This window comes from Chelonia mydas, chromosome 7 (genome assembly GCF_015237465.2).
Source record: "Chelonia mydas isolate rCheMyd1 chromosome 7, rCheMyd1.pri.v2, whole genome shotgun sequence".
Taxonomy (NCBI): Eukaryota; Metazoa; Chordata; order Testudines; family Cheloniidae; genus Chelonia; species Chelonia mydas.
This window is the reverse complement of record NC_057853.1, coordinates 92153474-92180182: the sequence shown is the minus strand read 5'-3', so window position 1 is coordinate 92180182 and position 26709 is coordinate 92153474. Positions and strand designations below refer to the sequence as shown.

Genomic DNA, 26709 nt, shown 5'->3' with positions numbered 1-26709 from the left:
GTTCTGTGGCACCGCCTTTCTGCCGCGCGGAGAATGCAGTGCGGAGCCGCCGCTGCAATTTCGGCAGCTCTTTATTCAGCAAAGGAACAGGAACTGCTGGTTCCTGAGCGGCCTCCTTGGCCTCCGGAGAAGCGTGAACCGCTCCGCGTGGTTTTAGTCGGTGTTCATTCGCAAAGGGGGGGGCACGATGGCTTAGAAAAGACGGCAGCCTGACCCAGCCCGCCCGTTGAGAAACCGTGGTCTTCAGAGACCAAACCGCTCAGCGGAATTCAAATGGGGGCGCCCAAAGCTCCCACTGAGACACTCGCAGTGCAAGACTGGGGCCATACATGAAAGCAGATGCACGTCTCCAGGCTGGTCCTTTCCGCAGGGCATCGGTGTGTCCCGGTAACCAGAAAGTTCAATGGCTACCCACTGATGAATGCATCACTGGGCAGATCTAACTATGTACTTTCCAGCGGCCCCTTCACTTCAGTGGGCGTTTTCAGTTCGCTCTGCTTGCCGCGCTCCGTTTGGTAAGATGCTTTTTTCTCTGGAGCAGAGTCTAGGGTGCCTGCCCTGCCTTCGCGAAGATACTTCGTGTGTATTGAGTAAGGCAGCTTGCGGGCTCCTGAGCCTGCAGTGTCTACTCAGGCAAAACTCCCACTGACGTCAATGGGAGGTTTGCCAAGGAGGCCTGTAAAATCGTCCTCCCGGGCGGTTTTTTCTTTTGTTTCCGAGTTGGACTCTTCAGGTAGCGATGGGGAAAAGTTTAGCGGGCATCGAAAATTAGTGTTTGCTCCATTTGTAGCTTACGCAAGCAGGGCAATAACCATTGACTGTGATAGCTAGCAAAATGAGGGACATGCTTGTAGTAACTGCCCCAAACGGGGCAATGCCTCCTTTGCTTTGGGGGGAGTCCAGGGGAACTTTTCGTTTAACATCGCAGAGTAGCGGGCACTACTGCAGGATTTTCCCATTCCCCATCGTTACAGCCAAATAGGCAATCACAGAGAGACTCACACTGATAAATAGTGGAAATGCTCTTTTGCCCTCTCTAGTGTTTAAAGAAGCAAAAACAAAACAAAACAAAAAAGCAACAACAGCTCCTCGCTTACAAAGTAAATTAAAACGACAAGGTGCAGAAATAGGAAGCCGAACTGAAGGTAGTAAAGTATTTAGCTGTTTGAAGCAATTAAAACGTGGATAGGAAGTAGGTTTTAACTGGTTTAGAGGGGATTATGGTTTTAAAGTTGGATAAAGGGGTTGCTGCTTTAGTTTAGATATCACATTAGCTTTTAAAAGATTACTTTTATATTTGACAACAGCTCTGACGGGAGATTATAAAGCAAATACGATTTTAAAATGCTACCAAACACAGGGCCTGTTTTTTTTCAATTTGTTTTATATTTGTTTGGACTAAAAGAGCTCCCAAGGCTAACAAGCAGAATAGTGAACCCGCCCTTTTCCAATCCCGGGGAGGATCAGTCACCATGGAGAATCCAGCGGGGGTTGTTTAATGCACTTAATTAAGATTATCTGAACCTCTGGTTTAAATTACTGTGGAAAAAAGTAGAGTTGCGAACTCTCTTTCAAAGGTAAAATGTTCTGGTGGGCTAGCAAACTGGGAAGCTTAAAACATTAACATTCTCCTGCTAGGTTGGTTTACATGCAGCAGCCCATCAAAATATAAAGTAGACCCAAGCACGGGAATGAAATGAAAAATGCGTTAGGAAGAGCAGGGAGATGGTTAAACAATTAAGGTGTTTGCTGCCTAATCCTTCGCTTTTAGGTATTTATTTCTGGTGAAGAATGTTAAGTGACTTGTGCAGAACGATTCCGTGTAAAGTCCCAATGCTGTGAGAACCGCTTTGCAAACACCACTGGAGTGATCATATTGTTTCCTGGTGGGGATGTAAGACTGTTTTAAAATCCATTCTAGGACGCCACTTTTCTGAGAAATCGCTCGTACTTCGGGGATGTTAAAACGTATCATTCTCCCCTCTACACCAAGGGAAGAGAGACAAACATAGGTCTGAATCTTAACAGCGGATCTACATCTTGTCTTTATCTTCTTCATGTAGCTTCTGGACCTTTTTATGGTGTGGGACTGGTCAACCTACCTAGCTGATTATGGTCAACCTACTTCTAAGTATTTACGAGTAAATCCAAGCACAGCCCTTACCCTCCTGGAGAAGTGAGTATGTAGCACAAACACTTGGGGGGGGGGGGGGGTCTCTTGAAAATATTACTGGTAATGTGAATAAGAGAAATAGCCGAATGCGGGGTGATTCCAGCAGCCGGCGTCCCTGTTGCTGATCTTTTCCCAACAGCTCTTGCTACCTCGGTTTTAAAGACAAGTAGAACTTAAATGCTTCTGCCCTTTCTCCTTTCCTTTAAGATTAGTCTGTACCATAAAGTTACTGATCACGTTAACATGAACAGCAAAGCGCTAGCCTCTCTTACATTATCAGGCTCATTTTATAAAACTGAATCTAGAAATGTGCGTTTCAATTTGTTCTTTGTCCCAGTTTTAAACAGAGATGTAAATGCCAACAGTTACTGTGCTTTATAAATCAGTACTATATTACAGTGACTGTATCGCGATCTTCCCAGCTTTGCTGTGCCCAAGGGGAAAGTAAGGTATCGCGGTTAGGAAATTAAACCAAAAACACCACTGAACAATAGTGACGTCCCAAAATGTGTTCAAAGCTCACAGTCTCATTCAAAGTTGTCCGGTGCCTTTTAGCTCAGTATAGTAACATCATGGGACTGACCGAGTTGCCACTTTGTAAAATAAAGCATTTAAAACTCTCGGTGTTAAATCAGTGTTCTGCACATTCTCATATTTAAATCTACAGTAGCTAATTAGATGTGAGAAACAGACCGAAAGGGGAGCATATATATATCTTTTGGCTAAAAACAACTTGTCAATCTCCTGTGTATAACTGAATCATAAATATATTATGATTTAAATGTTTTATCTGATTTTGTTTCCTTTTCCCGCAATGAATGTATGTTTTGCAGAGTACATAGAGGGTATGTATTTCCCTATCATGTTATACATATACCATTGTTTTTTTATTTAGACGATAGTTTCCTGTATTGCGTTTTTAAATCACCACTATATTTCATTTTCACGTTTCAGTAGTTTAGTTCATTCTCACACCATTTCATTGAGAATGAACTAAAAAATGGAACCAGATGGAGAAGGATCTAAACAGCCTTCAATTCTGTTCATTTGCGAATGTAATTTTTAGTGTTATGTTTCCTGTTTATGTACTGTTTCCCTTAATAATTTTAAACCGTTTTTAAGTAGTATTTGTTAAGACTGTGTCTGTATGCCTGGGATGTAATTTAAAAACACAGCTAGCCGAGTGAGAGAGACGCCAAAAGCGATTTTTGTAACCTTTAACTCTTGTTAACACAAAGTGAACACATCTAAAAGAGAAAAAGTAGCGCTGAATTTGTTTTAGCCAGTCCGATTGTCTCTCATTGTAGTGACATTTCTAACATGCCTAAGTCATCTACTTTTTTTCTTGCAGAATGAAAGACACTAGCAAAAAGAACAATATTTTTGCTCAGTTCAGGAAGAATGATCGTGACAAGCAGAAGCTAATAGAGACCGTAGTAAAGCAACTTCGAAGTTTAGTGAACGGTATGTCCCAGCACACATAGACCTGTTCGATCGATTGTATCCCATCGTGCCGAGATCGATTTCTTGGCCACCATTTCTACATAGCAGGCAGGGATGGTGACCAGGACTCTTGTTTGGTTGAATAAAAGAAAAATGCGATCTAGGTGGCTTATATACGGAAACAGCAGTAAATAATACTTTGTATGTATTTTTAATGAATTGAATACTATTTTATATATTGTAAACAAATGGTGGAAAATGGTACTGTAAAATAAAAAGCAGGTCACTCACACTGTACATGAAACAGCTGAACTGTAAATACATTATTTAGAAGTGGGTAGTCCTTACATACAGATTTTGGCTCCAGTTAGAAATTACTGGGGAAATGTTTTGCTATAATCCTTTAATTGCCGTTTTCCGAATAAATCCTAATTTAATATTTTTAAACGTTGAAATACTTGCATTTCAGATGTTGCCTGGTTGGTTGCTTTTTATGAATTGTATATTAGCCTTAAAAGCGATTGGGACATAATTTTCTATACCAAATTTTGTAGTCTGGAGGTACGAAAAAAATCTTCTGATTTTTTTGTACACTTGAAAACTACCTGAAAACCAGACTTGATCTGTATTCAGTGTTAGGGCGTATAGCTTTGTTCTTCAGAAGTGGTTTCATCTTGAGTTCATGAATGTAAATAACCATTTGAATTCTCTGCAATGTGCTTTGGTTTCTGTTCCTCAGGGGTAACCTTTATAACTGTACTTTTGTAGCTGATTCCAGGCACCCTGTTTCCCCCCTCCAGATTAAAGTAAGGGATCAAAGATTTACGATATCTGATCTCATGCCAAGTCCCTGTGTGTCGATCTGTATGTTTATACAAATAGAGCCATGCCCATAATTAGAATTCCCCCCGACGACCAATATCTCTGCCCTGTAGCATCCTGGCTATTTTAAACCTAACGAGAATGTATAATAAATACAAACCAAACCATCTATGGAACATGTAAAAAGAATGTACATTTCACTGTATTTTTAAGTTATTGACGGTCTAAATACAGTAATATAAATCTTACCCTTATTTTTGAATTTTATGTATTAAAATGCATCTCAGACTTAAATTTCATGTCGGACTGTACAGCAGAGTTCATTTCCCCTGTTTTCTATCGTTCAATGATTTACTCTCCTTTTCCTTTGTAAGCTAAGACTGGAAAGGTTCCTGTGTACCCGCCTTCACCTCCGTGATGGAAATATTAAACATGTTCAGCAAACTCTCCATACGGTGTCGTTGTCCAGATCCGTGTTTGTTTGTGTGTCCCAGGAAGCTTGTGTCCCGAGTATCCGCCCCAGGACAGCTTCAGCAAAGCAGCAGCAAGAATTTCTGTTAGACCTTGGGATTTCACTTGGTGTGAAACTGGAGCTGAAATTCCCAGTCGGGCTCAGCATGGCCTAGAGATCTCGCTCCCATCTGAGCAGCAGAGTGAGGGAAGTCCAGAGGCTCTCGTCCTGTTGGGTCAGTTCTCCTCCTACAATTAGGCTTAAGCTTCCTTGTTAGGTGTTTTCCAAGGAAGAATGGCGCAGTAATGACCAAAGGTCGGGGCAGCACGAAGGGATTCGCTTTGGGAAGCGGAACGGTGCGCTGTCGCTCCGCGTTGCCGTGAAGCCTCTCCAGCGTCTTCCTTCCTTCCTTCCTTTCTGGTGTCCTCTCCAGGCGCGAGGGGCTGCCATGAAAGGGGTTTGAGCCCAGGTCCCCCTTGAGAAGCGAGCACGGGTCGGAGACTCCCTCGCTCTTCCTGCGCTCCCCACTTGGACTGAGGGGCTCTACAGGCGGGCAGCTTTCCCCAGCAGATCCGCAAATGATTAACTCGGAAGGAACCTGCTCAGCCCTTATAAAAATCCATGTGAAGGGCGTGAGTGGAATTTCACCCGGAAAATGCCCGCGAGGAAAGGGAGAGGCTCAGGGGACTTGCTTGCAGGCGGGGTGCGAAGAGCGGGGGGATTTTATCCTTCGGGATCATTCAAATGTCTCACATTAAAGGGGAATACAGACGTTTGAAACCAGTGTTAAACAGGCTGTGGGGAGTTGCTGACCCAGCTCGGACTCTGCCGTGTTTGTCTGGGGGATGCGCATTGCTTTGAAAATAGAGGGTGTGAGTGCGAATTAAGAAATGTCCGGCTCCCAGAACTGCCCTTTAAACAGCCCCCAGAACGGGTTTGTGTTGCGCCCTCCTGTAGCATGCGTTAGACACCGGCCCATGAGCTTCCGTAGCTCTTTCGGCCCCTTTGTAAATGCAAACCTGCCCTGTAGGAGTTGCGGACCTAGACTGACCGGCGTCATTTTGCCCCACAACTCCTTCTCGTATATAGTAAGGCTCTGCTAACCACCCATAGCCTCTTTACGCCTGGGTCACAGGGGCAATAGATGGAGTGAGCTGGACTTGCTAGCTGTACCTCCAGCAAACAGGATTAATCAGGCCTGGAGCAAAGGAAAGCGGAGACAATTGTCCAGAGGGGCCTCTAGATTTCAGGGAAGGGAGCGCCACTGAACCTTGGCATCTAAACAAACAACAGGTGTCTCCTGTATGCCGCCGCGCCAAAGGATGCAACTGGAGCTGTGTTAGCAAGCGGAGATGGGGCGCAGGACTACTGCGAGAAAAGGCTGCATCCAGCTCCCAGAGGCCAGTGCCTTGGGAGGTACATGTGCTGTGCATACGTTGTGTAAAGCTGTTGTCCTGACCAAGGGAGGGAGAGTTTTCCCTTGGACCAGCAGGGTAAGACTAACTAGAACCCAGAGACATTTGCTCCCATTGACGCCAATAGGACAACTCCGGTTGACTTCGGCTGGGAGCAGGAGCCGGCCCCGCATCGAGCCAGCAAGGCTTTCCAGAGGAGACAGTTCCGGGAAAGCCCAGGCTTTCGCGCTGCGCAGCGATCTGCTTTGCGGCAATACCGCTCCTGAGAAGGACTCAGCGGAGAAACTGGCTCGGATTAGCCTGATCCCATACTTCTCACGCAGGCAAAACTCTCAGTGACATCAGGGAGAGATCTTCCTACGTACCTAATATGGCACGAGAGTGTGTAATACCCGGCCCAACGTTAAAATGCCTGCAGCAGCTTTTAGGGCGGGAACGTGTTGGTTCGGATTTAGACAGTTACCCGGCACGGTGTTTTCTGCACAAGGCATTAGGCCAGCTTAGTGTTCCTTTCATGGCAGTGTAGCTGCCCTGGAATGACTTGCTGAGCCGGGAGTCAGATAGGAAGCTACAGGTAATGTCAGCCGCCAGACCGGAGCCCAGACGGCTGTCTACCTGCAGTCCACTGGGAACCCTTTTCCCGGCCTGTGCCAACATACACCGGGACCCGGCTCTCAGCCCTCCATTGGCAGAACCCCGTGTGTCTGCAGCTTCTTCCCCGCGTGTTCGTGCCCTGCTCGGGCTGAGCGGGAGCGGGGCTGGCAGGCGCCCCTTGGGGTGGGGAAACGAAGTGTGCAAGCCGCAAAACATCCGTTTGCCAGCGCTGCTTTCTAGTAAAACACCTTCCGCCTTGCACACGGGGGTCCTGAATGAACTGCAAACGAGCAAGGGGCGGGTGTGGGGGACGGGGCTCAGGGAGAGCCCTGGAGAGAGGAAAGAAGAGCTGGAGAGCAGCGTTCCCTCTGAAACACTATTAAAATAACGGATCACTTCACGTCGATCGGGCTGAGACCTGTGTCCCGTCTCCAGTAGCATCAGCATCAACGAATGACACGGATCCTGGGGGGTTCGGTGGAGTCAGTGGTAGACTCTGGGGGCCAGGGCCGGCTCCAGGCCCCCGCAAACCAAGCACTGGACGGCACTTTTCAAGGGGCGGCATTCCGGCCACCCTTGTTTTTTTCACTTGGGCAGTTGCCCTCTCGGAGCTTGGAGCCGCAAAAAACCGAGAGCCGGCCCTGCCTGGGGGAAAGGCTGGGGGCTTACAGGCTGGGGCGCTGTGCCCCGCTGGACTCCGAGGGGCACGCAGGCTTGCTGTGGTGAGGATGAGAATGTGAGTGACCCTGTGCATTGGCGGTCACTGGTGACCTGGGTCCCAGCCCTCCAGCTGCAGGGATCTGTCACAGCCGCTCTCTCCCCTCTTCAGCTCCCCACCCTCTTTCAATCAATACCCTCACTTCTCACGGGCTCCAATCATTGCACCGTGTCACGCTCTTTAAGTACGCAGCAAAGACGTCATCTCTGAAGGTGGATCGGAGAGTAGGCACCCAATATCTATATAAAACTGGTAAAGGCCGAGAATAGTTAAAAAGGACCGAGACGGCGAGAGGAAGGGGGCAGAGGGACTGGGCTGCAGACTTTGCCGGCGGACCGTTCGCCTTTGCGATCGCCACAAAAGTTATGGGAAGCCGTGAGTACCCAGCCTCTTTCTCTTTCGCCCCGCAGGGGCTTTGGCAGATGTCGCTTTGCTGGTGCCGCTCTGGCAGAGGCCCAGCTCTCCCTTTGGGGATGAAGGGAGAAAGTCAGCCGGACGCTGGCTGCTCCACGCTAGGGGAGTCGCCACCAACCACCTATTAAGCCGGGAAGTTTCTCCAGCGGAGCCCTGGGTTGCTGCTCTCAGCATCCCGAAGCTCTGGTTTCTAGCAAACCTGGGACCCGTGGGGGAGTGAAGTGAGGCGGACACGTTAGCGTAGAGGAGACTCCCTTGCTATCTAGGGTCTCTGTTGGAGTAGCGGAGCCGGCTTTGCTCGGAGAAAAGGAAATGTCAGCCCGCCAACTGTCGTGCGATGAAGTGCGGTTCGCTTGGAGGGCAGCGCCGGGCAGCAAAGCTATCGCACCCCAGCGGCTGATCTTTTTTTTAACTCGGAATCACTCATCCTCTGCCAAGGGGCCGGTGTCACCGGCCACTCACCCGCTCGAGGGCACGTAGCCCAGGCGGCAGCCGAGAGGGGCAGGGACGGAGCGTGGGCACCTTTCTGCAAACCCTGAACAGCTCCCAAGCCACGCGCGCTGTCGTGGGGCTTTTCCAGGCACTGTGAAATCGAGGGCTTGCCTGTCTTGTTCCTTCCCTCCCGACAGCCTAGTCCGCTGCTCTCCCAGCCCGCTGCAGAGGTGCTTTGCCGGGGGACAAGCGACGCAGGGCATCCGGCTGCGGCAGCCGCGGCCGGGAGCCCGAAGATGTTGCTGGCGGGGATCAGCGCGTTGTCCTGGCTCGAAGCTGCGCTCACCGCCGTGCTGGCCCTGGGGCTGCTCCTCACCGTGGCCCGGCACTTGTGGACTCTCAGGTGGACTCTGAGCAGGGACCGGGGCAGCGCTCTGCCCCTCCCCAAAGGCTCCATGGGGTGGCCGTTCTTCGGGGAGACCCTGCACTGGCTGGTCCAGGTAAAGTATGGACGCGAGCACGTGTCCCCCTGCGGCGGGGGCTGCGGGCAGTCTCCGGGCTGCTAGGCCAGGTGACTGCTGGGGGCGGGCGGGAGGTGTCTCACCACCCCCTCCCTTCCGACCCCAAGCCCCTAGGATCAGGCTGCTCCTGGGACGCCCAGAACTAACTAAAACGTGAGGGAGGGATTTAAATGCGTTTCATTCCTGAGCCACGTGGGCCCCGGAGCTGGGCTCCCCCCGCCCTGCAGGCTTCGCGGCGGAGGTCGCCAGGCTCCGCGCAGCGAGCTCCCCTCCTGCTCCCGAGGAGCCGCGGACCTGTGTGGGGCGACGGGGCTCCGCAGCCAGCAACGCTGAGCGCGGCCGGGTCTGTCCCCGGGATGGGGCTGGCGGGATCCGAGCCTTGCCCGGCGCCCCTCGGACCCGCGCCAGCTGGCGCGCTGCCCCGGTGGTGGCTCCCCGCTTGACCTGCCGGCTGGTTGCAGGGCTCCAGCTTCCACAGCTCCCGCCGGGAGAAGTACGGCCACGTGTTCAAGACCCACCTGCTGGGCAAGCCCGTCATCCGAGTGACCGGGGCGGAGAACGTCCGCAAGATCCTGCTGGGGGAGCACAGCCTGGTCAGCACCCAGTGGCCCCAGAGCACCCAGATCATCCTGGGCTCCAACACCCTGCTCAGCTCCACCGGCGAGCTGCACCGGCAGAGGAGGAAGGTGCGCTCCGCAGCGACCCTGCGCTCCGGGGGGGAGGCGGGCAGGGCAAGGACCGGCACAGCGCTGCTCACACGCGCGTGCCCGGGGGATTTTGACCTGGAGGGTGGCGTTTGGAGCCGTGTGTAAAACTCCTCTGTCGTTGCGGGGGGGTGGGGGGCAGGCAGCGAGGGGCTGTGTGAGCGGGGCGGAGGCCTAGGGTCCAGGGAAGGCGGTTGTAATTCACCCCTCTGCAGCCTGCGAAGCCCACGTTGCCTCGTGGCCAGGCTCTTGTCACTGAGCCGGCAGCTCGGTCCAGCAGGAAGCCAATTGGCGGCGACTGCCAAGTGAGTAGCCCCAGTTCCCCTGGCTGTGCAGCTGCAGGTCGGAGACAGTGCCAGCAGCACCACCAGCCTTAACTCTCTTCCCTCCCCTCTCCCTAGATCCTGGCTCGAGTCTTCAGCCGCGCTGCCCTGGAGAGCTACCTCCCTGGGATCCAGAAGGTCGTGAGCTGGGAGCTGCGGGGCTGGTGCAGGGAGCCTGGCTCCATCGCGGTTTATTCCTCCGCTAAAACTTTGACTTTCCGCGTTGCAGCTCGGGTTCTGCTGGGCCTCAGCCTGGAAGAAAAGCAGTTTAAGGACCTGGCCAAAACTTTTGAGCAGCTGGTGGAGAACCTGTTCTCCTTGCCCCTGAACATACCGTTCAGTGGGCTGCGCAAGGTACTGTGGCAGGGTTACATGCCCGACTCGCTCCGCTTTGCTTCCCTCTGCTCTGTCTTTTTGCAACCTACCGAATATAGGCTGCATTGCTTTAAAAAAATAAAAGTCCAGCGCCAAAGTAGCCAACAAAGCCAAGGTTGGTCTCCAGGAAGTTAAAGAGAACTGTAAATAACACAGAGCCATGAAAGCCCACCACGCACTCTTACCCTGCTCCATAAGGGTCCATGCATGTGTTCTAGCTTTCGTAATGAAAGGTGGATCGCTATTGCCATTTTAAACTACAGTGAATCGCCTTCTCCTCCCGTCCCCTCAGGAGTTCCCTCTTTGGATCTCTTACCCCTGACATGTCCCTGAGTGGGTAACGAGTCACGTTTAAACAGGTTTCATTGCTGTATTAGTCGCAGTGATCAGTTAGATTTTGCCCCATTTCTTTTGCACTGGTTTCTTATAGTGTCGGATTGTTCTCTTATTACAGACTATTCTCTAATTACTCCTCCTCCTAGCCATTTCTTTTTGTTTGTTTGTTTTTCTATATATTTACTTCCAGCACCTCTCTGTGTTGTTGGCTTCAATTTTTCTTATATAATGTTTGATTGCTAAGCATGTTACATCTAGAGTTTTCCCTGGAGTAAATTTCAGTTCTGTGATGCAATATTCTCAGCAGGATAGTGATCTGTCCAATTCCTTTCCACAAATTATTGGCTTTGCTATTATCAAGGTACATCGGGAGCACACGAGTTCTCCGCACCTGTGTGCTGGTTCAGAGAATGCCACTTTCTTTGGCTGAGACAGTCCTTGCTAACATCTATTTATTACCTGAATAGTGTATAGTCTGTTGACTTGTTTGTGCTGTAGTTCTGTGGGTTATGAGGTGGGAGAGGGCTAGAAAGGACAGAAGGGACCATTGTGACCTTCTACTCTGACCTCTTGTATAGCACAGGACATAAAACTTCCCCCCAAATAATACCCTGAGCAGATCTTTTAGAAAAACATCCTATCTTGATTTAAAACTGTTCAGTGACAGAAAATCCACCAGAACCCTTGGTAAATTGTTTCAAGGGCTAATCACTCTCACCATTAAAAATATAGGCCTTATTTCCCAAGTGAATGTGTCTAGCTTCAGCTTCCATTGGATTGTGTTATATACCTTTCTCTGAAGAGCCCATTATTAAATATTTGTTCCCCAGGTAGGAGCTTACAAGCAGTAATCAGTTCACCCCTTCACCTTCTCTTTGTTAAGCTAAATAGATAGAGTTTCTTGAGCCTATCACTATAGGGAGCTTCATCTGTAGATTTGATTACATTGGATGATTTCTTGGGTGTGTGCATTAAACACAATTTTTTGTGTGTAATTTCCTAGGAGTTTGAAAACAAATGGAAAAAACAGAACTTCTGTTATGTGGCATCATATTGACATTCACATGGGTCATCAACAGGGTGGGAACCTTTAGATCTACCCAACAGACCTCTGCCACATGAGCTAACAGAATAACTGATCATTCACTAGAGGAGCAGGAGACACTCACTTTGCCAGTGGGTTTCAGAGATATTTGCTGACAGCAAAGGAATGGTGAGATTCAGGAATCTTGGGTTCAATTTTAGGTACTGGAGGGGAGTGTGTCTAGTGGGCACAGACTCCTCTGCCTCTTCCCTCCTCCCCCACTCCACAAGCTTTATCCTTTCTACCCTGTCCCCTTCTACTCCCAATATCCCCTCCATTCCCAACCTCCTTGCCCAGCCAGGCCCAGTTCACCCAGGCCCTGTGGCTCCTGATCCCCAGTGTACTTGCCCAACGCCCAGCCAGTCCCAATTCCCCTGGCTCTTGGTCCAGTCTTCTCTCCCTCCCCAGGCTCTTTGTCCCAGTCTGTTTGTTCAGCCAATCCCAGTTTTTCCCCAGCACACTGATTTCTTCTCAGATCTGTCTTTCCTTTCCTCATGTCCTTCCCCACATTCCATTGGTTCCCATTTTCCTTGTCCAGCTAGTCACAGTCTCCTCTGAGGTCACATTAGATCTAATGGTTCCTTCTGACCTTAAAACCTATGAACCATCCACCCCGCATCCCATCCAGCTCCCAGTCCATCTTACCCCACCCAGCTGCGAGTCCTAGTCTCTTTGTCCAATTAGTCCCAGTCTCCCACATCTCAACACCTAGTCCCAGTTTATCCTCTCCTCTCTTCCCTTGGGGACAGCCTTCAGTCTCAGTCCTGTGTTTTCTCTTCAAAGCCTCCTTCTAATCTACTCCCCATCTGGCTTTTGTCCCCTCTGCGTTCAAATCAGGCTGCTTCCCCTTATATGCTATCTTGATGCCTGCAGGGGGGACAGGGCATGAAGAGCATAGGAAAGATAGTTCTTGTGCTTTCAGTTCCAGTGCCTGACTCTGGCATGGCCTGCAGCAGCCCAGAGTTACAATTTCAGTTGAAGTCATCTCCAGCTCCCTGCAGCCCCAAGCTGGAGCATGCCCAGAGCAGATGGAATTTCCAGAGTTTTTAACTGTCAAGATCTAGCAAGAGTCAAAGGCTTATAACTTGTCCAAATGTGGGTGAATTTTCACAGGGATGGCTCATCCCTGACATAAAGGGCACGCCCTGACAAATTTCTCATCCCTGCACCAAATCCCTGTGGGAGCTAGAGACTCTTCAAGATTGCCATAATCTTTTAACATGGGTAAAACAACATATTTTTCACTAGTGTCATTCATGGAAAAGGCTGAACCATTTGGGCCAAAAATTGCTAAAATACTTCAGCCTGATGCAGACACCTGACATGGAAAAAATTTCATCCCAACAGTTTAAGTTTGGCAAAGCTATATGCATATAAACAGGGTCTTGTAATGGGAAGAGTAGAGCAACCTTGGCTATAATACTTTGGTCTAATTTTGGTTGTTCTGTTTACTGTGCAGGTGCTGGGTGGTGTTGGTGGCCTGTGACCATATTATTATGGAGTCATAGTGTTTAATGCCAGAAGGGACCACCAGCTCATCTAGTCTGACCTCCTGTATATGACTCTGTTATAATATAATCTTAGCAAATCTGTGCATGGATTTCTTTCAGGTTAGATTATCCTGCCTCTGGGCTTCTGCAGTAGGGTGATCTCTAGTAGGATGAGGCCCACACGAGACAGGCTTCTTGTTACAGAACCACACACCTTGCATTCCGAATGCACTTCCATTTCACATAGTGACAGCTTCGGAGCTGACTCTTCCATATCCTATTAGATGTTTGGTTGCATGGAGGGTTACTTTAATGGAAATGCAGCCTTCTGACAGATACATTTACACACAACCAATTGGGTGTGATTATCACATATTTAGCTAGTATACTTATCTGGAATAGCTAACCCCTTTGTCACTGCCTTTGAAAAGCCCCTGAAAGTTTCTGGAGGCCAACATTAGACTGGGGTAGGCTTGTCAAGTCATCCTCTCTTATCCAGGTACCAGAGAGCCTCTTTTGGACATAGCAGAAGCTGAGTTTGTTCATGGGAGTCATCAAGAGGTCACTGTGGCATCAGCCCTCTAGCTTCACTGCTTCCCTCTTCCCCCCCCCCCCCCCCCACAGTGTTCCTTGGGCAGTACTACCCTTTACAGGGTGTGTTGGAATAGCACAGGGAGAAATTACCCAATTCCCAACAGTCTATCCGCCCAGTGCCAAGTAGTTCCAACAAAGACAAACCCAGACCTGAAGAAAAGCTCTGTGTGGCTCTGAAGCTGGACTCTCTCACCAACAAAAATTGGTCCAGTAAAAGATATTACCTCACCCACCTTGTGTCTCTAGCATAGACAAATGAATTTGTCCTTCCTAGTCTTTTAATTGCGAGGTGTCAGATTGAAGCACCACTCAGAGCACAAAAGGAGAGTGGATTTGAGCTATTGGTATTAGAATAAGAGGGATAGGATTCTTGGGGTCCTTGAGTGCTATTCATCCTGGGTAGGGTCTTTTTCTGGGTTTTTTCTTACAGTGCTTCACTATGGCTGGGTTGGACAGTCTCTGAACAACCATGTCTGACTCTTCGCAGGGGATCAAAGCCCGGAATATGTTACATGAGTACATGGAGAAAGCCATAATGGAAAAACTACAAAGAAAAAACTCGGAAGGTCATGGTGATGCTCTGGATTTCTTAATAAACAGTGCCAAGGAGCAAGGCAAAGAATTCACCATGCAGGAGCTGAAGGTAAAGAGAATCTCCTTTGCTGTTTTGTTTCTAACTGTCTTTAAAGCAGTTTGCTTGGGGGGCACCTGATATCTGCTGGCCTCCGCCTTTGTTTTACCCACTCTGGGAGAATCCATCACAAACAATAACAAAGCTTGTAGTTAACCGTCTTCCTCACCTTAAGTGCCCCTGGGCACTAAACATCGCTTGTCCACCGCGATGAAATAAGGGTCTGGAAAAAAAAAACCCAAACCCCATAGAAATGCAAGGATGTTGAAAGAGGGATTGGACACCCAACACTTAAGGTAGATGTTGAGCAGAGAAAGGTGAGCTTTGTAGCATCTCACCAGTTCCCAAGCCTCAGCAGACAGCAGGTGAGGCGGACACTTAGGAAGAGTGTGCCAGCCCTACAGACATCCTTTTCATGGTTAAATTGCTTTGCATTTGAACTGAGTTAATATTTTAAAAGTAAATAAATGCCTCTTTTGCCCTCCTACCTTATCCTCTTGGCTTTTCTTCCAGGCATCTGCCTGGTTTTACTAGAATACCGCTAGATTTGTGCAGCTCCGATGGGGCTCCTTGCGTATCCATGTATTCTCAATACACTTCAAAATATTATCTTTGATATGATAGACCCGATTGTGCAGTCCTCACAGACTTCCATGCCTACTGCAGCGGGGCCTATGGATCATGCCACTGTGTTCCAGGAGCAGTAAACATAGAAATCTTTGAAACAATATGTCAGAATGACTCCTGAGATGGAATGATGGACTCTGGGTCATTCCCTAGGACCAGCTGGTTAATTATATTACTCAGAATGTGGATCTGCTCTATGGAATAGTGAACATGAGACAGCACCATGATTTAAGTCAAATCCTATCGTTCTTACTCAGGCAAAGCTCCCAGTTGAAAGAAAGAATTGAGAAAGTATTTGTCTTTAGTATTGAGTCAGTGCCTACCACCAGGCTATTCTGGGTGTGACTGTTGGTGTCATATAGAAAAATCGGAACTAGTGTTTATGCAGTTCGGGGATAATTTTGAGCGTGTGCAGTAGCTGATTGAAGTATATTTATAATTTTGAGTTTTAAGATATCATATGGAGATATCAATCCAAAATCAGGACTTACTGTAAAACCTATTTTTCTCTTCTCCCGCTGAGAATCAGCTTCTATCCTTATTGCTCTGGGCTTCCAAAATACAGGCATGTTTGGCTGCCATATTGGCAGAACTGCCAAAATATTGACGGCCTTCCAAGTCACCTTCTTTTCCAAGCATATGTGAAGCCAGTTTCAGGGTATACTATTAACTTGTATGGTAAAAACGATGCTGCTTAGCTTCCTCCGGGATGAAATCGTGGCTCAGTGGACTCCAAACTCCTATGAACCCCCGCGGGGTCAGGATTTCACCCCAGATCTTTATCTCCTAGGAGCAGGTGACCTGTTTTCCTAAAGGTTCTGAATCTTTGCTTCTGAAAATCTGGAATTGTGTGGCCAGAATTGCATTGTCTCCACATGGAAACTCATCACTGTTTGTTGGCATCCCTCCTAATAGCGGTAAAAGTCCTTATGCATTTCCTGAGATTCTTAGGCGTTTAGTGTAGGCAGCAAAATGGACAGCGACAGAACACCCAGCTCCATCAGTTTAGCTTATGCTACAAAACAACAACATCACAGCACATTAAGTTCCAGAGACCTTACACGACAGGCCCATTCCAACAATCCTGCGTTGGCAGGAGAAGGAACCATTAGGGGGTCTTTTCTCTCCAATCTTCCCCATTCCTGGCATCTTCTCACTTTGAGCGCGTCGCAAAAAGAGCACCGTTTGGCTCTGAGCCAGGGGGCAGGATTCTTTGTGGGGAGGCAGCGTGGCCGAGTAGATAAACCACTGGACTGGTATCCAGGAGATGTGGGTTCTGTCACTTCCCATTCACCTCTCTGTGGTTCACTTTCCCGGCATTTACAATGGGACAATGCTCTCCTGATGAAGAGGTTTGGTTGGTTTATTTGTTTGTGGTTCAAAGCCTATCCTATGTGGAACTCCATGAAGGGGAATCCAATCTGCAAACAGGGAACTATAAACTACTTTTCTCCTGAGTAAAAGAGGGTGTTTGCCACGGGTTGTGTAGCGCAGCAGTTGTACATTGTATAACTAGTTTACTAGGAGAATAATCTATTTTAGAGATTAATTAAAATGACCAAATAAATTCGATCTCGATGTTTAAGAAAAGCTAAACTATTGGCCAAAAAGAAAGCGCTAATTTGTAAATAATGCTCAACAATATTCTCCAGGAGCAGCTAGCTGTGATTAGAAGAGGTGTATGTGACATTAGTCAAAAGAGGTGAATATAACTATATTTGTGAAATTAAACACGGGTATCTGTAATGTAATATTTGCCAGATTATACCCAGGCATTCCTAATGCATATTATTCAAAAAATAATTATATGAGCAATTGGAGAGCCCCCACGGATAAAGCCAAAGCTAAGAGGCTGGTGTAGCTCATCCCAGTCGAGGTAACAGTGATGGGCAGGGAGTCAGCGTGGGTTAGTATATTGATATGCACTTCTGTTGGCGGTGCAGTTAGAAACTTCCTACATCAGATGCATATAAAGAAACGTTCCTGTGGATTATAAAATAATCTGTGGTTACTGTCTAATGTGGCAGCGCCTTTTACTACAATAAAATGACGACGGAATATGAATCTAGTGGAATGATCTGACTAGGTAAAAAATCTTAGGTGCTTTACAGCACTGGGTACGCATCTCTGAGAGTGTACGCTAATTTCCTGACTCGCTTTGTGTTTAAATACTTTTCAAAGAGCACTTGCCACCCCCGCGAGATGCTGGGAATTGTACTCGGGGAATGAATGCAGCATGTGCTTTACAAAACCAGGACTTGCAACAACCCAGGTTAAAAAGCCCACCGTTTTATCGAAACCACCAGAAAAAGCCGAAAGCCACGGAAAGGGGAAAGAGCACGTAGGGTATAGCACGGTGGCAGGGATTGGGCCTTTTGCTTTCTGAGAACGCACTAAAATAGATTAAACTATAAACCATTGCGTTAAAGTCACAAGAAAGGTGAGATTAAAGTTTTCAGGAAAACAGGATACTCCTGAGGCTGTTTCCATAATGAACCAGACTGAATAAGAGGCGAGGTGAGGTCTACAAAACGCCCAATTGGGTTGGTTCTAAAAGAATAAATAAAATACTTTGTCGATGAATAAAATATCTTAGCGCCAGGACGTTCTTTCCAGCCGCATTCATTCGCTGCGAACTGCTTTATTTTCATCCTTTGTGCGGTGACACAATGTTCAGTTCAACATGAGCGCTGTAGAGACTAACCCAGAGGGGAACTCAGCATCCCCCCGGTGCAGCAGTGACTGCGCGGTGGGCGAACCCGGACACTGCGGTCACGAGCACGAACGCCGTAGTACTGCGAAGGTTCTGTTATCGGGGGTGCCCAGTTCCTGCTCATGTCTACGGGAGCCATGTGCACACAAGGGGGGGGGGGAAGCAGCCCCCGTTCTGTTACATGTTATACATCCTGGAGAGCCAGCACACCGACAAATCCCCCTGTTTTGCCATAGACTTCAATGGGGCCAGGATTTCACAGCTGTGTTTTGGATTCACCCCTTCCCTTCTTATAGGCTTTCACCTGGAGAGGGGGCTGTTGGTCCTGGAGACATTCCCACTCTTAGGTCACCACCTACTGCCCTCTTTTTGCCTCCAGATCATCACCGGCAGTCTCTGGCAATCCCAAGTTCCTGATACACGGTATGCAGGTGTGTTGTAACTGCAAAGCTTGTCTCTCTCCTGGGCAGAAGTTGGTCCAATAAAAGATATTATCTCACCCAACTTGTCTCTCTTCCCTTTACCTTAGCAGCTATTAGGGAGGCTTAACTGGGTGTATATTCTGTGCATAACTGTGTGTATTCTACACAACATCTGGGAGGTGTGATGCTCAGCCTTGTGAATACACAGCAACAGCAGTCCCTTGAGTGTGCATTAGAGAGCCAGAACTAGGACAGACATAGTTACAGAAAGGCAAAATAGTTATTGTCAAATATTTCGGTCATAGTTTTGAATGCTGGCTTCATAGTCATAGTTCACATCCTAGACCTGCACTTTTTCCTTTGATTTCTGTATCGGTGGGAAAGAGAAAGGGGAGCTAAGAAACTTCCAGTATTTAACCTTCCATGACTTAGCTAGGGGCTGGCTGGTTTCCTGTAATATTTTAAGGGAGGTCCTTAGAAGGCCGTGATTGTACGGTTGTGAGGATCCATGCCTGATGGATGTTTTGCCTACTGCCTGCGCAGATACTCCGCTTTGATTGTCTGGGATCATTCTGTGGCTTGGCTTTGTGCAGAGTTACCCGAGCCACACTGTGACAAACTTGTCTGTAAAGCATCGAATGGACAATTGGGTCAGTTGTTTTCCTTTGCAAAGCACTTCAGTTTTTGCTTCTAGGAAGCAATTGGATCCTTTGGCTTGTTTTTCACCCAACACTAAATAGCACAGGAAGGAGGCATGCGGGGGACAGTGTCGGGAGTTCTTCCGTGGTTGTCCCATTACTTGTTATACAGGGCTTGGTTCTGCCAGATGCTGAACACGGTGAGGCAATCCAGCAAAGCCCTTAACTTGACACACACGAGTAGGAGAATTCCCTTAATGTTTAGCTCAGCACCTTGCAAAATCCAGCCCAGACGATTTAGTTCAAGTGGCGGCACATCTATGCACAGTGTGGCTGTATGGGAGAAAGGTTGATAGCCTCGGGGAATTTTGAACCATCGAAGATCATTGACAGGATTTTAGATGTTCCACTATTGTCATCGAGCAATAAGAACGTTTGTTAATCTACAGACTCTGACATGCCCTTGCCTTTGGGGCAAGCGAAGAATCCGGGATTTGCCAAACATCTGCGTCTAGGTAACTCTCTATTTGCTACAGATCTGCAGAGGTTCACATACATACATTATGATGACACAGCAAGTTTCTTATTAGTTTTACTCACTGTTGGCCTGAGTCCAGTTCTATTCATGTACCTGATGTCTTCACATTGACTTCAGGGGGCATTTGAACAAACGTTACCTGTTTTAGATGGTAGCATCGGAACCTAGGACTCCCGGACCAATATCCACCACTACCACTGTAGAAGACATGCCATTCGGGAGATTATTTTTCTCAGAAAGTGGAAGAATCTGTACATATCAAATGTAGTGTCTGGCAGACGGAGACCCCGGTGTGCATCTGAGGACAAATCTCTACGGCTAAGTGTGAGGATAACCTTTGCTCACAAAATTCTCAGCCAGGTTCTTACTCCTCTTCTTTCTCTTTTTACTGATAATGGTTGCAGGTTCGTAGGGAGTAGTGGAATAACCAATCCATTACATAAGTGGTAGACGTGCAGTATAATACTCAGTTAGCAAAGGAACGCAAGTCCTGTAAAGTTAAAGAGATTTTAGTTTCTAAACACTCAAATGATGGAAATGAAGACAGGCCACGTGGGGCTAGACAGCTGTGCTCATAGGGAACAGGTGGGAGTATGATTTGAAGATTAAAACACACATGCATTTAAAACTGTCACATTTGATTATCTCGCAGGAGTCAGCGATTGAGCTGATCTTTGCTGCTTTCTTCACCACTGCTAGTGCCAGCACGTCTCTGATCCTTTTGCTACTGAAACACCCCTCGGCGATAGAAAAAATAAGACAGGAACTGGTGTCCCATGAATTGCATCGGCAGGGCCATTGCCTTTCGCCTGCAGTCTCCCAAAAGAACCGCCCATGTATTGAATCCTGTCAAGGTACACCGATGGTCCTGGAGAAAGAAAGGAAGGACAGTGACTCTCAGCAGCGTCTCCGCTCCACGCCAGAAGGGACGCCGAAGAATCAAAGTCAGCAACTTGATCTAAAGGCAGGAGGAGAGGCCGGGGGTGGTTTTATCCGGCGGCCTCCTCTCCTTAAGGAGCCCACGTTAACCAGAATGACACCAGAAGCAATTAGTTTGAATACAAAAGATCATTATTCAAACCCCAGGCAAGAAGAAGCCGGCCAGCCGGCCAGCAGGTTCGAGGTGCCCACGGGGCCAGTGATTCCAGGGGCAGAGTGTCATTGTCAGCCTGAGATGAACTTGGATAAGTTGAGCCGTCTGCGCTACTTGGACGGTGTGATTAAGGAGGTCCTTCGTGTGCTGCCGCCCGTTTCTGGAGGCTACAGAACTGCCCTGCAGACCTTTGAGCTGGATGTAAGTTATCTGTGTTCTGCAATTGTTTAAAGACTAGGGTGTGGCTTTGAGCCAAGCAGCTTTAGTTCATTTATTATGTGTATCTGCGTGTCTTATCAGACAGTTTTACACCATTTTCTTCTTCCTCTCTAGTGACCTCTGGGTATTTCAAAGGGCTGATTTCCTAATAATGGCAGCTGTGCGACTATGAACACTTGTCTGTAGAACGAGTTTATCTTTAGTGTGAAACACTTGTTAAGATGTAAGATATGACATTTTGCCAACTGCAGGTACACCCGAGTGAATGCAAAATAAATTTACACCGAATCTGTTTTTTGCATTTTAACATTATAGAAAGCAGCACAGAATACAGGGGAATGTTGCACACAGCTAACTGGCCACTTAAAACGGAAAATGGAAAACATGAAAGCATCTAGAGATCAAATCCTTGGTTATTTATTTGTAAAGTAATTTATTTATATAGGGCCCCAAAATGTATTGGGCTTCCCTGAAAATCAAATGATACTGAGTTTACTAAATCAGCAACTACCGAAATGTGACAATATCGCAGCGTGAACACAAGAAATGACAACGAAACAGAGCAGTATAGAACCGCACAATCGCACGGCAGGCTCAGTTCTACAAGTAATAGGACAGCAAGTCTTGTTCAGGCACCGTAGCCCCAGTGAACACAACAGGAGTGGGACTGCTTGTCTGAGTAAGAGCTGAAGGAACAGGCCCTGGATCCAGCTGGCCTCATCACACGAGCCCTGTTTGTGTCCTTGGGACCACTGGCCCGAGCGAGGCGAGCAGGATTCTGGTCTCCCAGTGCCCTTCCCGCTCCAGCAGGGTTTTGCACGGAGGAAGAGCAATAAGTTAGTTCCATTAACCCCTGTGTCCTGCAGGGGCGTTTATCCGAAGCTGCCGCATTAGAAAGGGTGGTTAGTTTAGCATCCAGGGCCCCCAGAGGGAGGCGCCCCGGCCCCGATCGAGTTAAACATCCCACCCAACACCCCAGCATCTCCGCCCTTCCTGGAGAAAGCCAGAGCCGGTTTCTAGCGGAAGTCCGTGGGAACTGGGTCCGGGGCTCTGGGCAGGGCGGCGTGTCGCCCTCTGGCGGCCGAAGGGAACGGATCGCTGGTGTCGGGGAGGCACGGATCGGGCAGGTTTCTCAGTGAGACGGGTCCCAGGGCCCCAATCCTTAGCAGCAGCAGCACAGCCTCTGGGGCAAAAAATGGGGATTGGCCCTGCTCTGAGCAGGGGGTTGGACTAGATGACCTGCTGAGGTCCCTTCCAGCCCTGGTATTCTGTGATTCTATGATTCTCCCTCGAGCAGCTCAGCAAGGCCAGGGGCCCCCAGCGCCGGTGCCAGCTGCCCCTTAGCTGATGGTCCTCTCCCGCCTCCCCTGCAGGGCTACCAGATCCCCAAGGGCTGGAGCGTGATGTACAGCATCCGAGACACCCACGAGACCGCGGCCGTGTACCAGAGCCCCCCCGAGAGCTTCGACCCGGACCGGTTTGGCTCGGCCCGGCAGGGGGACGACAAGGGGGCAGGACGCTTCCATTACATCCCTTTTGGTGGTGGGGTCAGGAGCTGCATCGGCCAGGAGCTGGCCAAGGCCATCCTCAAGCTGCTGGCCATCGAGCTGGTCCGCACGGCCCGCTGGGAGCTGGCCACCCCCAGCTTCCCCGAGATGCAGACTGTGCCCATTGTGCATCCCGTGGACGGGCTGCAGCTCTTCTTCCACCCCCTGCAGCCCGGCGGCCCCAGCACCCGCCGCCAGGGGTCCCGGGAAGCTTGAGCCGTCGCCCAGGCCTCTGGCGCTGGGGCGGGCTGCTGGCAGGGCGAAGAGGGGAAGCAGCCGCAGAGGGGGACAAGCACCAGGATTTGTACCGACCGGACACAGAGAGCGCCACCTGAGCCCCTGGGCCCGTTTCCTTTTCGCAGCGGGGCTGGGATCCAGCTGCTGAGAGGGGGCCTAGACCACCCATCCCCTCCTTCTCGGTGCCCTGCTGCTGCCCACCACGGCAACAGGAGAGGGGCTCCGGATGCAGGAGCAACTCCGGTGAGATCTCCCTTTTCCTCACACTAGAAAGGCTTGGTTTGTGACATCCTCACTGCACCCCCCGGTGGGGAAAATCAGGGCCCAGCTGCACTCTGAGGAGTCAAAACCACAGGGAAAGAGTCCACGATCCAAGTATGCAGTTTCCTTAAACTTCAAAGGTGTTGGCTGGGGGAGAGAAACCAACGGTTCTAGATTTTAAAACAGAATCCCCCAGGACATAGATTCGTCTGCTACCTCTCACCTGACTCTTGAAAGTTTAGGGGAACGCCCTATCCACTGAACATCCTTCCAAGCCACGCTGTTGTCCTGGTCAGCCCTCCTGCCCCCTTCCTTCTGACTGGATAGAGAAAAATGCAGAAGGGAGAGAGAAATAACTGTCTCTAGCCCATTTTCATTACAGAGCATGGCTAGAGATGGCCTGGAATTTCCGGTTCCACATGCAGAAGAATTATGCCCAATGGGATACATGGATACATGTAAGTGGGGAGTGGGGTTCATCACGTTGGGCCATAGCCTTTTAGAAATTTCCATGGATATTTAAAAAGAGAAAAATCTAAGGAGTCGCTGCAATCCGACAGGTCCAAACTTGTCAGATACATCCCAATTATCTGTAACTTTCTGATAACTCTCTAACTTCCGATAGATTGATGTAAAGAGTTTGTATTTCATCTCACTCCTGCACTTTCCATTAGAGTCTATATGATAAACATGCATTTTGGTTCATCAGATGGTACCGTATATTAATATTGTACATTAACACTGTATTATAGTAAGGACTGTGCTGCTGTTATTAAGGATCCATCATTAAATCCCATGGTCAAAGTAAATGTGCCTTAGACTAGAGTTTAGTTGCAGGTTGAAACCTGCATGAGAGAATCAGATTTCAACAGGGAAGTGATCTTTTTAAAATAAACATTTAAAGAGTCGGGACATTTAACTGTTTGATTCTGACTGAAAAGTTCCTGATTTTAAAGAAGGAAAACCATTTCTTGCGCATACACTCTGGTACCTCTTCCAGAATAATGATTTCAATATTTATAGTGAGAGTCACATTATAATAACTATCAGAGCAGCATTAAGCAACAAGACCATTTGTCATGCAGCATGTGGTGTACAATGGCTTAAAAATGGATTCAGGTGGAGTTAAGGTTGGGGGCTGACTGGCCTATTAGAGGGTCTCTGAATACTGTCTGCCTTGCCATTTCTACTCTTCAATTCCGGGATTTTTCTTTTTCCGCTTGTAAAAGAATTTCTCACAAATGTTTTATAATGTGATGCCTACCTTTCATGTCCATGAATGGAAATGGCAGTTCCATTGGAGCATGGAGAGGAGAGTTCAGGATAATACTAAGTATGATTTGTATAGATGAGTGAATACATTATTTCATTTTCACTGAGGGCACGATGGCAGAGCCCTGTCAATGGATAGCCTTTGCTGGGCTTTGACTCAGGCACATAGTACATACTGTCTGTCTAAAAGGTGAGGGGAAGCAAGGAAATGGAAACATCTGATAATTAATTTTCATACATTTTAATGGAAAATATGGATACTCCTTCCCTAGGTCAGGCTCTTGTGTAATATTAAAATGTATCCGATATCTGAGAGGTCGAACAGAACACCTACATCTCCAAACCTGTTATCCGTAGGATGAAGTTGCCCTTTGTGAAGGCTGACACACTGGTTCCTAGGATACTTTCTCCAATGACACTTCTGCCCTAAACAAACTTTCTTGTCCTTCTGCAATCTCCCAAAATGAGAAAAGTCAAAATATTTGAGCCCCCCTTGCTTTAAATGGTGACCCACTGCCTGAGAGCAACCGGCATGATTTATTATTCTGTAAGCCAGAGCGTTAGCAGCCACCGCCCAGATAATTTACCTGGATCAGTATTTCTAATTAAACATCAGAAAGTCGGGTAACATAATTTCACGCCATGCAACATCTCAGCTACCTAGAGCAGAAACATGGCTACCAAATGTGACAGGTCAAATCTGGAAAAGGTTGTACTGAAAGTCGGAGTTAAGTGCTGTTGGCAGGTTGACCCTTTAGTGAACCAGAAGCCTCTGCCCTCCTGACCTTGTCTTTAAGGTGAATCTTTGTGGTGAACGGAGGGGAAATCAGTAGGCGGTGGATACAAGTGTCAATGACTAACTTTAATTAGCACAACCACTGAACTGATCCATCCAAACGCTACTGACGCTATTGTGATCCTCGAAAAAAAAGTAGGCGAACCGTGGATCCACCTCCAGTTCCGTTTTATTTCGGGGGGGACCTGGCCGCTCACCTAGGCACTAATCGGCTGGGGAGCCGACTGGCAAATGCAGCTCTGCAGCCTCCTCCTTCAGCTTGGATGAGAAGTAATCGTCGATGCTTCAGGACCAAGCTAAATAATTACCCCGAGCACTCACACTGTAACCGCGTTGTTGAATAACGTAATGTGAATCTAGTAAAAAAAGACTTGAAACTGATGTTGTTTTTCAAATAAACATGAGCATTTGCAAGTGAAGTGTAGCAATTATTACTTGGAATCAAAGTTTGTTCCTATGAGGCTGTTAATTTCTTGTCCCCCTTCCAAGATGTCTTTAATTATCCCTTTCACTCTTTACCATTTGATTCTTTTCGGACTGACGACTGTAGAATAGATGGCTGTGGCGATAATAAAGGTTTCCTGTGGTAATTATCGGTGCTCAGGCCACCGTATCTCGTTATTTGATGGACAGTGAACTTGGCGAAGTTGCTCGCAGAGTTCATTCAGATGTCACGGTCCGTGTTGTAGGTCACAAGCAGGTCAGAGTATGGGAATGGGAAAGAACCCCGAGGTCATGCCACTGCTCCCAGGGCAATTCACTGAGGATACGGAGACACCAGAAAATGATCATCCCTATTAGGCAGAGAACTGTCCTGCCAGCTTTGGAGGGCTCAGAAGCCGCCAACTTAATCAACCACTGGTTGGTTTATATAGGTCAGAGGAGGGGTGGGGGGAATCGGAACAAAGTGAGCATTTTAAACACAAAATAGGGAAATTAAACTTAGGCTGAAATCATATAATGTACAAATATATATCACATCTGGGCACAGCAAACAACCCGCATATACATATTTACACGATATGCAGGCATGTGTATAATATTCACCCTATGCTTCAACCCTTTACCGGTAAATGATTTTTAAGCATACATATGTAGGAACTAGGACTTCACCTACGTTTCAATTAAACTGTAAACTTTAAAAGCCCTTCGCCCTCCCGGGCTGACGCTGCACCATTTAGAAATAACCTATGCTTAAAAACGCAAATTTAAGTGTCGTGTCCCAGAACTAGAAACCAGTCAAAAGAATGTGCACGCGGCACAGAAACATTGTCGTTCAACAACTATATTGCCAGGCACTGCCAAAGCAACCAGGCGAAATACCCCCCGAGCCATGCCTTCCAGCAAACATAAAAGGGGATACATTAGACATTAGGGGATAACATTTAGATTCTGTTAAAAAAATCGCTCTCGAATGTTTCTTGTGGTTGGGCAGGGAATCAGAAAGTGAAATTGACTAGACAAAAATGAAGCTGAAGCGTTTACTTGTACCGTCCAAGTTGAGTGAAACAGGGTAAATAAATATATAAACAAGAGTGACGGCTCTTTTGATGTTGAAACTTCTTTCTCTTTTAATATACTACAGTGCTATTGATATTAGATGCAAGGACATTTTCTAGATACAAATGTTACTTTGAACCTCGGGGTGCCCCTTTAAACATTTCCCAGAGTAGTCACTCATTTACAAAAGAAATTGTGAGGGTCATTTCAGCCAAGTAGTGAGCAACAAACACGGGGAGAAAAAGTGCTGTAATTTGAAGGTTATCGAGGATCTTGTTTGTATTCATTTGCCGTATTTCTACGAAACGGTGCCTAAGCTAGATACA

At 47.9% G+C, this 26709-nt stretch overlaps 2 protein-coding genes across 11 annotated transcripts in view; both read left to right on the top strand.

Moving 5' to 3' along the window:
- The window catches only part of EXOC6 (exocyst complex component 6), a 175856-nt gene extending 170969 nt beyond the window's left edge, over nucleotides 1-4887 (top strand). For 7 of the 10 annotated variants that reach the window (XM_043550683.1, XM_043550682.1, XM_043550684.1 and 4 more), the window contains 3 exons: nucleotides 2064-2176; nucleotides 3007-3018; nucleotides 3525-4887. In XM_043550683.1, coding sequence (XP_043406618.1) covers nucleotides 2064-2176; nucleotides 3007-3018; nucleotides 3525-3657 — 258 coding nt within the window. In that variant the 3' untranslated portion in view covers nucleotides 3658-4887. The remainder of the gene's footprint in view (nucleotides 1-2063; nucleotides 2177-3006; nucleotides 3019-3524) is intronic. The other 3 variants (XM_043550685.1, XM_007053008.4, XM_043550687.1) reach the window with 1 other exon arrangement.
- A 2555-nt stretch (nucleotides 4888-7442) lies between these two features.
- LOC102944483 (cytochrome P450 26C1) lies at nucleotides 7443-25838 on the top strand. Its single transcript, XM_007053006.3, has 6 exons — nucleotides 7443-8962; nucleotides 9445-9669; nucleotides 10089-10364; nucleotides 14377-14532; nucleotides 20111-20752; nucleotides 22144-25838. Exons 1-6 carry the CDS (start codon nucleotides 8759-8761, stop codon nucleotides 22531-22533), a joined length of 1893 nt encoding a protein of 630 aa, XP_007053068.2. The 5' UTR covers nucleotides 7443-8758; the 3' UTR covers nucleotides 22534-25838.
- The last annotated feature ends 871 nt before the right edge of the window (nucleotides 25839-26709 follow it).

What these genes read in the sequence shown, in the direction of transcription:
- LOC102944483 (XM_007053006.3), top strand. Translation starts at nt 8,759, where the DNA reads ATGTTGCTGGCGGGGATCAGCGCGTTGTCCTGGCTCGAAGCTGCGCTC. An exon ending in CGTTCAGTGGGCTGCGCAAG is followed by an intron (nt 10,365 to 14,376) that starts GTACTGTGGCAG and finishes GACTCTTCGCAG; the next exon opens with GGGATCAAAGCCCGGAATAT. An exon ending in TCACCATGCAGGAGCTGAAG is followed by an intron (nt 14,533 to 20,110) that starts GTAAAGAGAATC and finishes ATTATCTCGCAG; the next exon opens with GAGTCAGCGATTGAGCTGAT.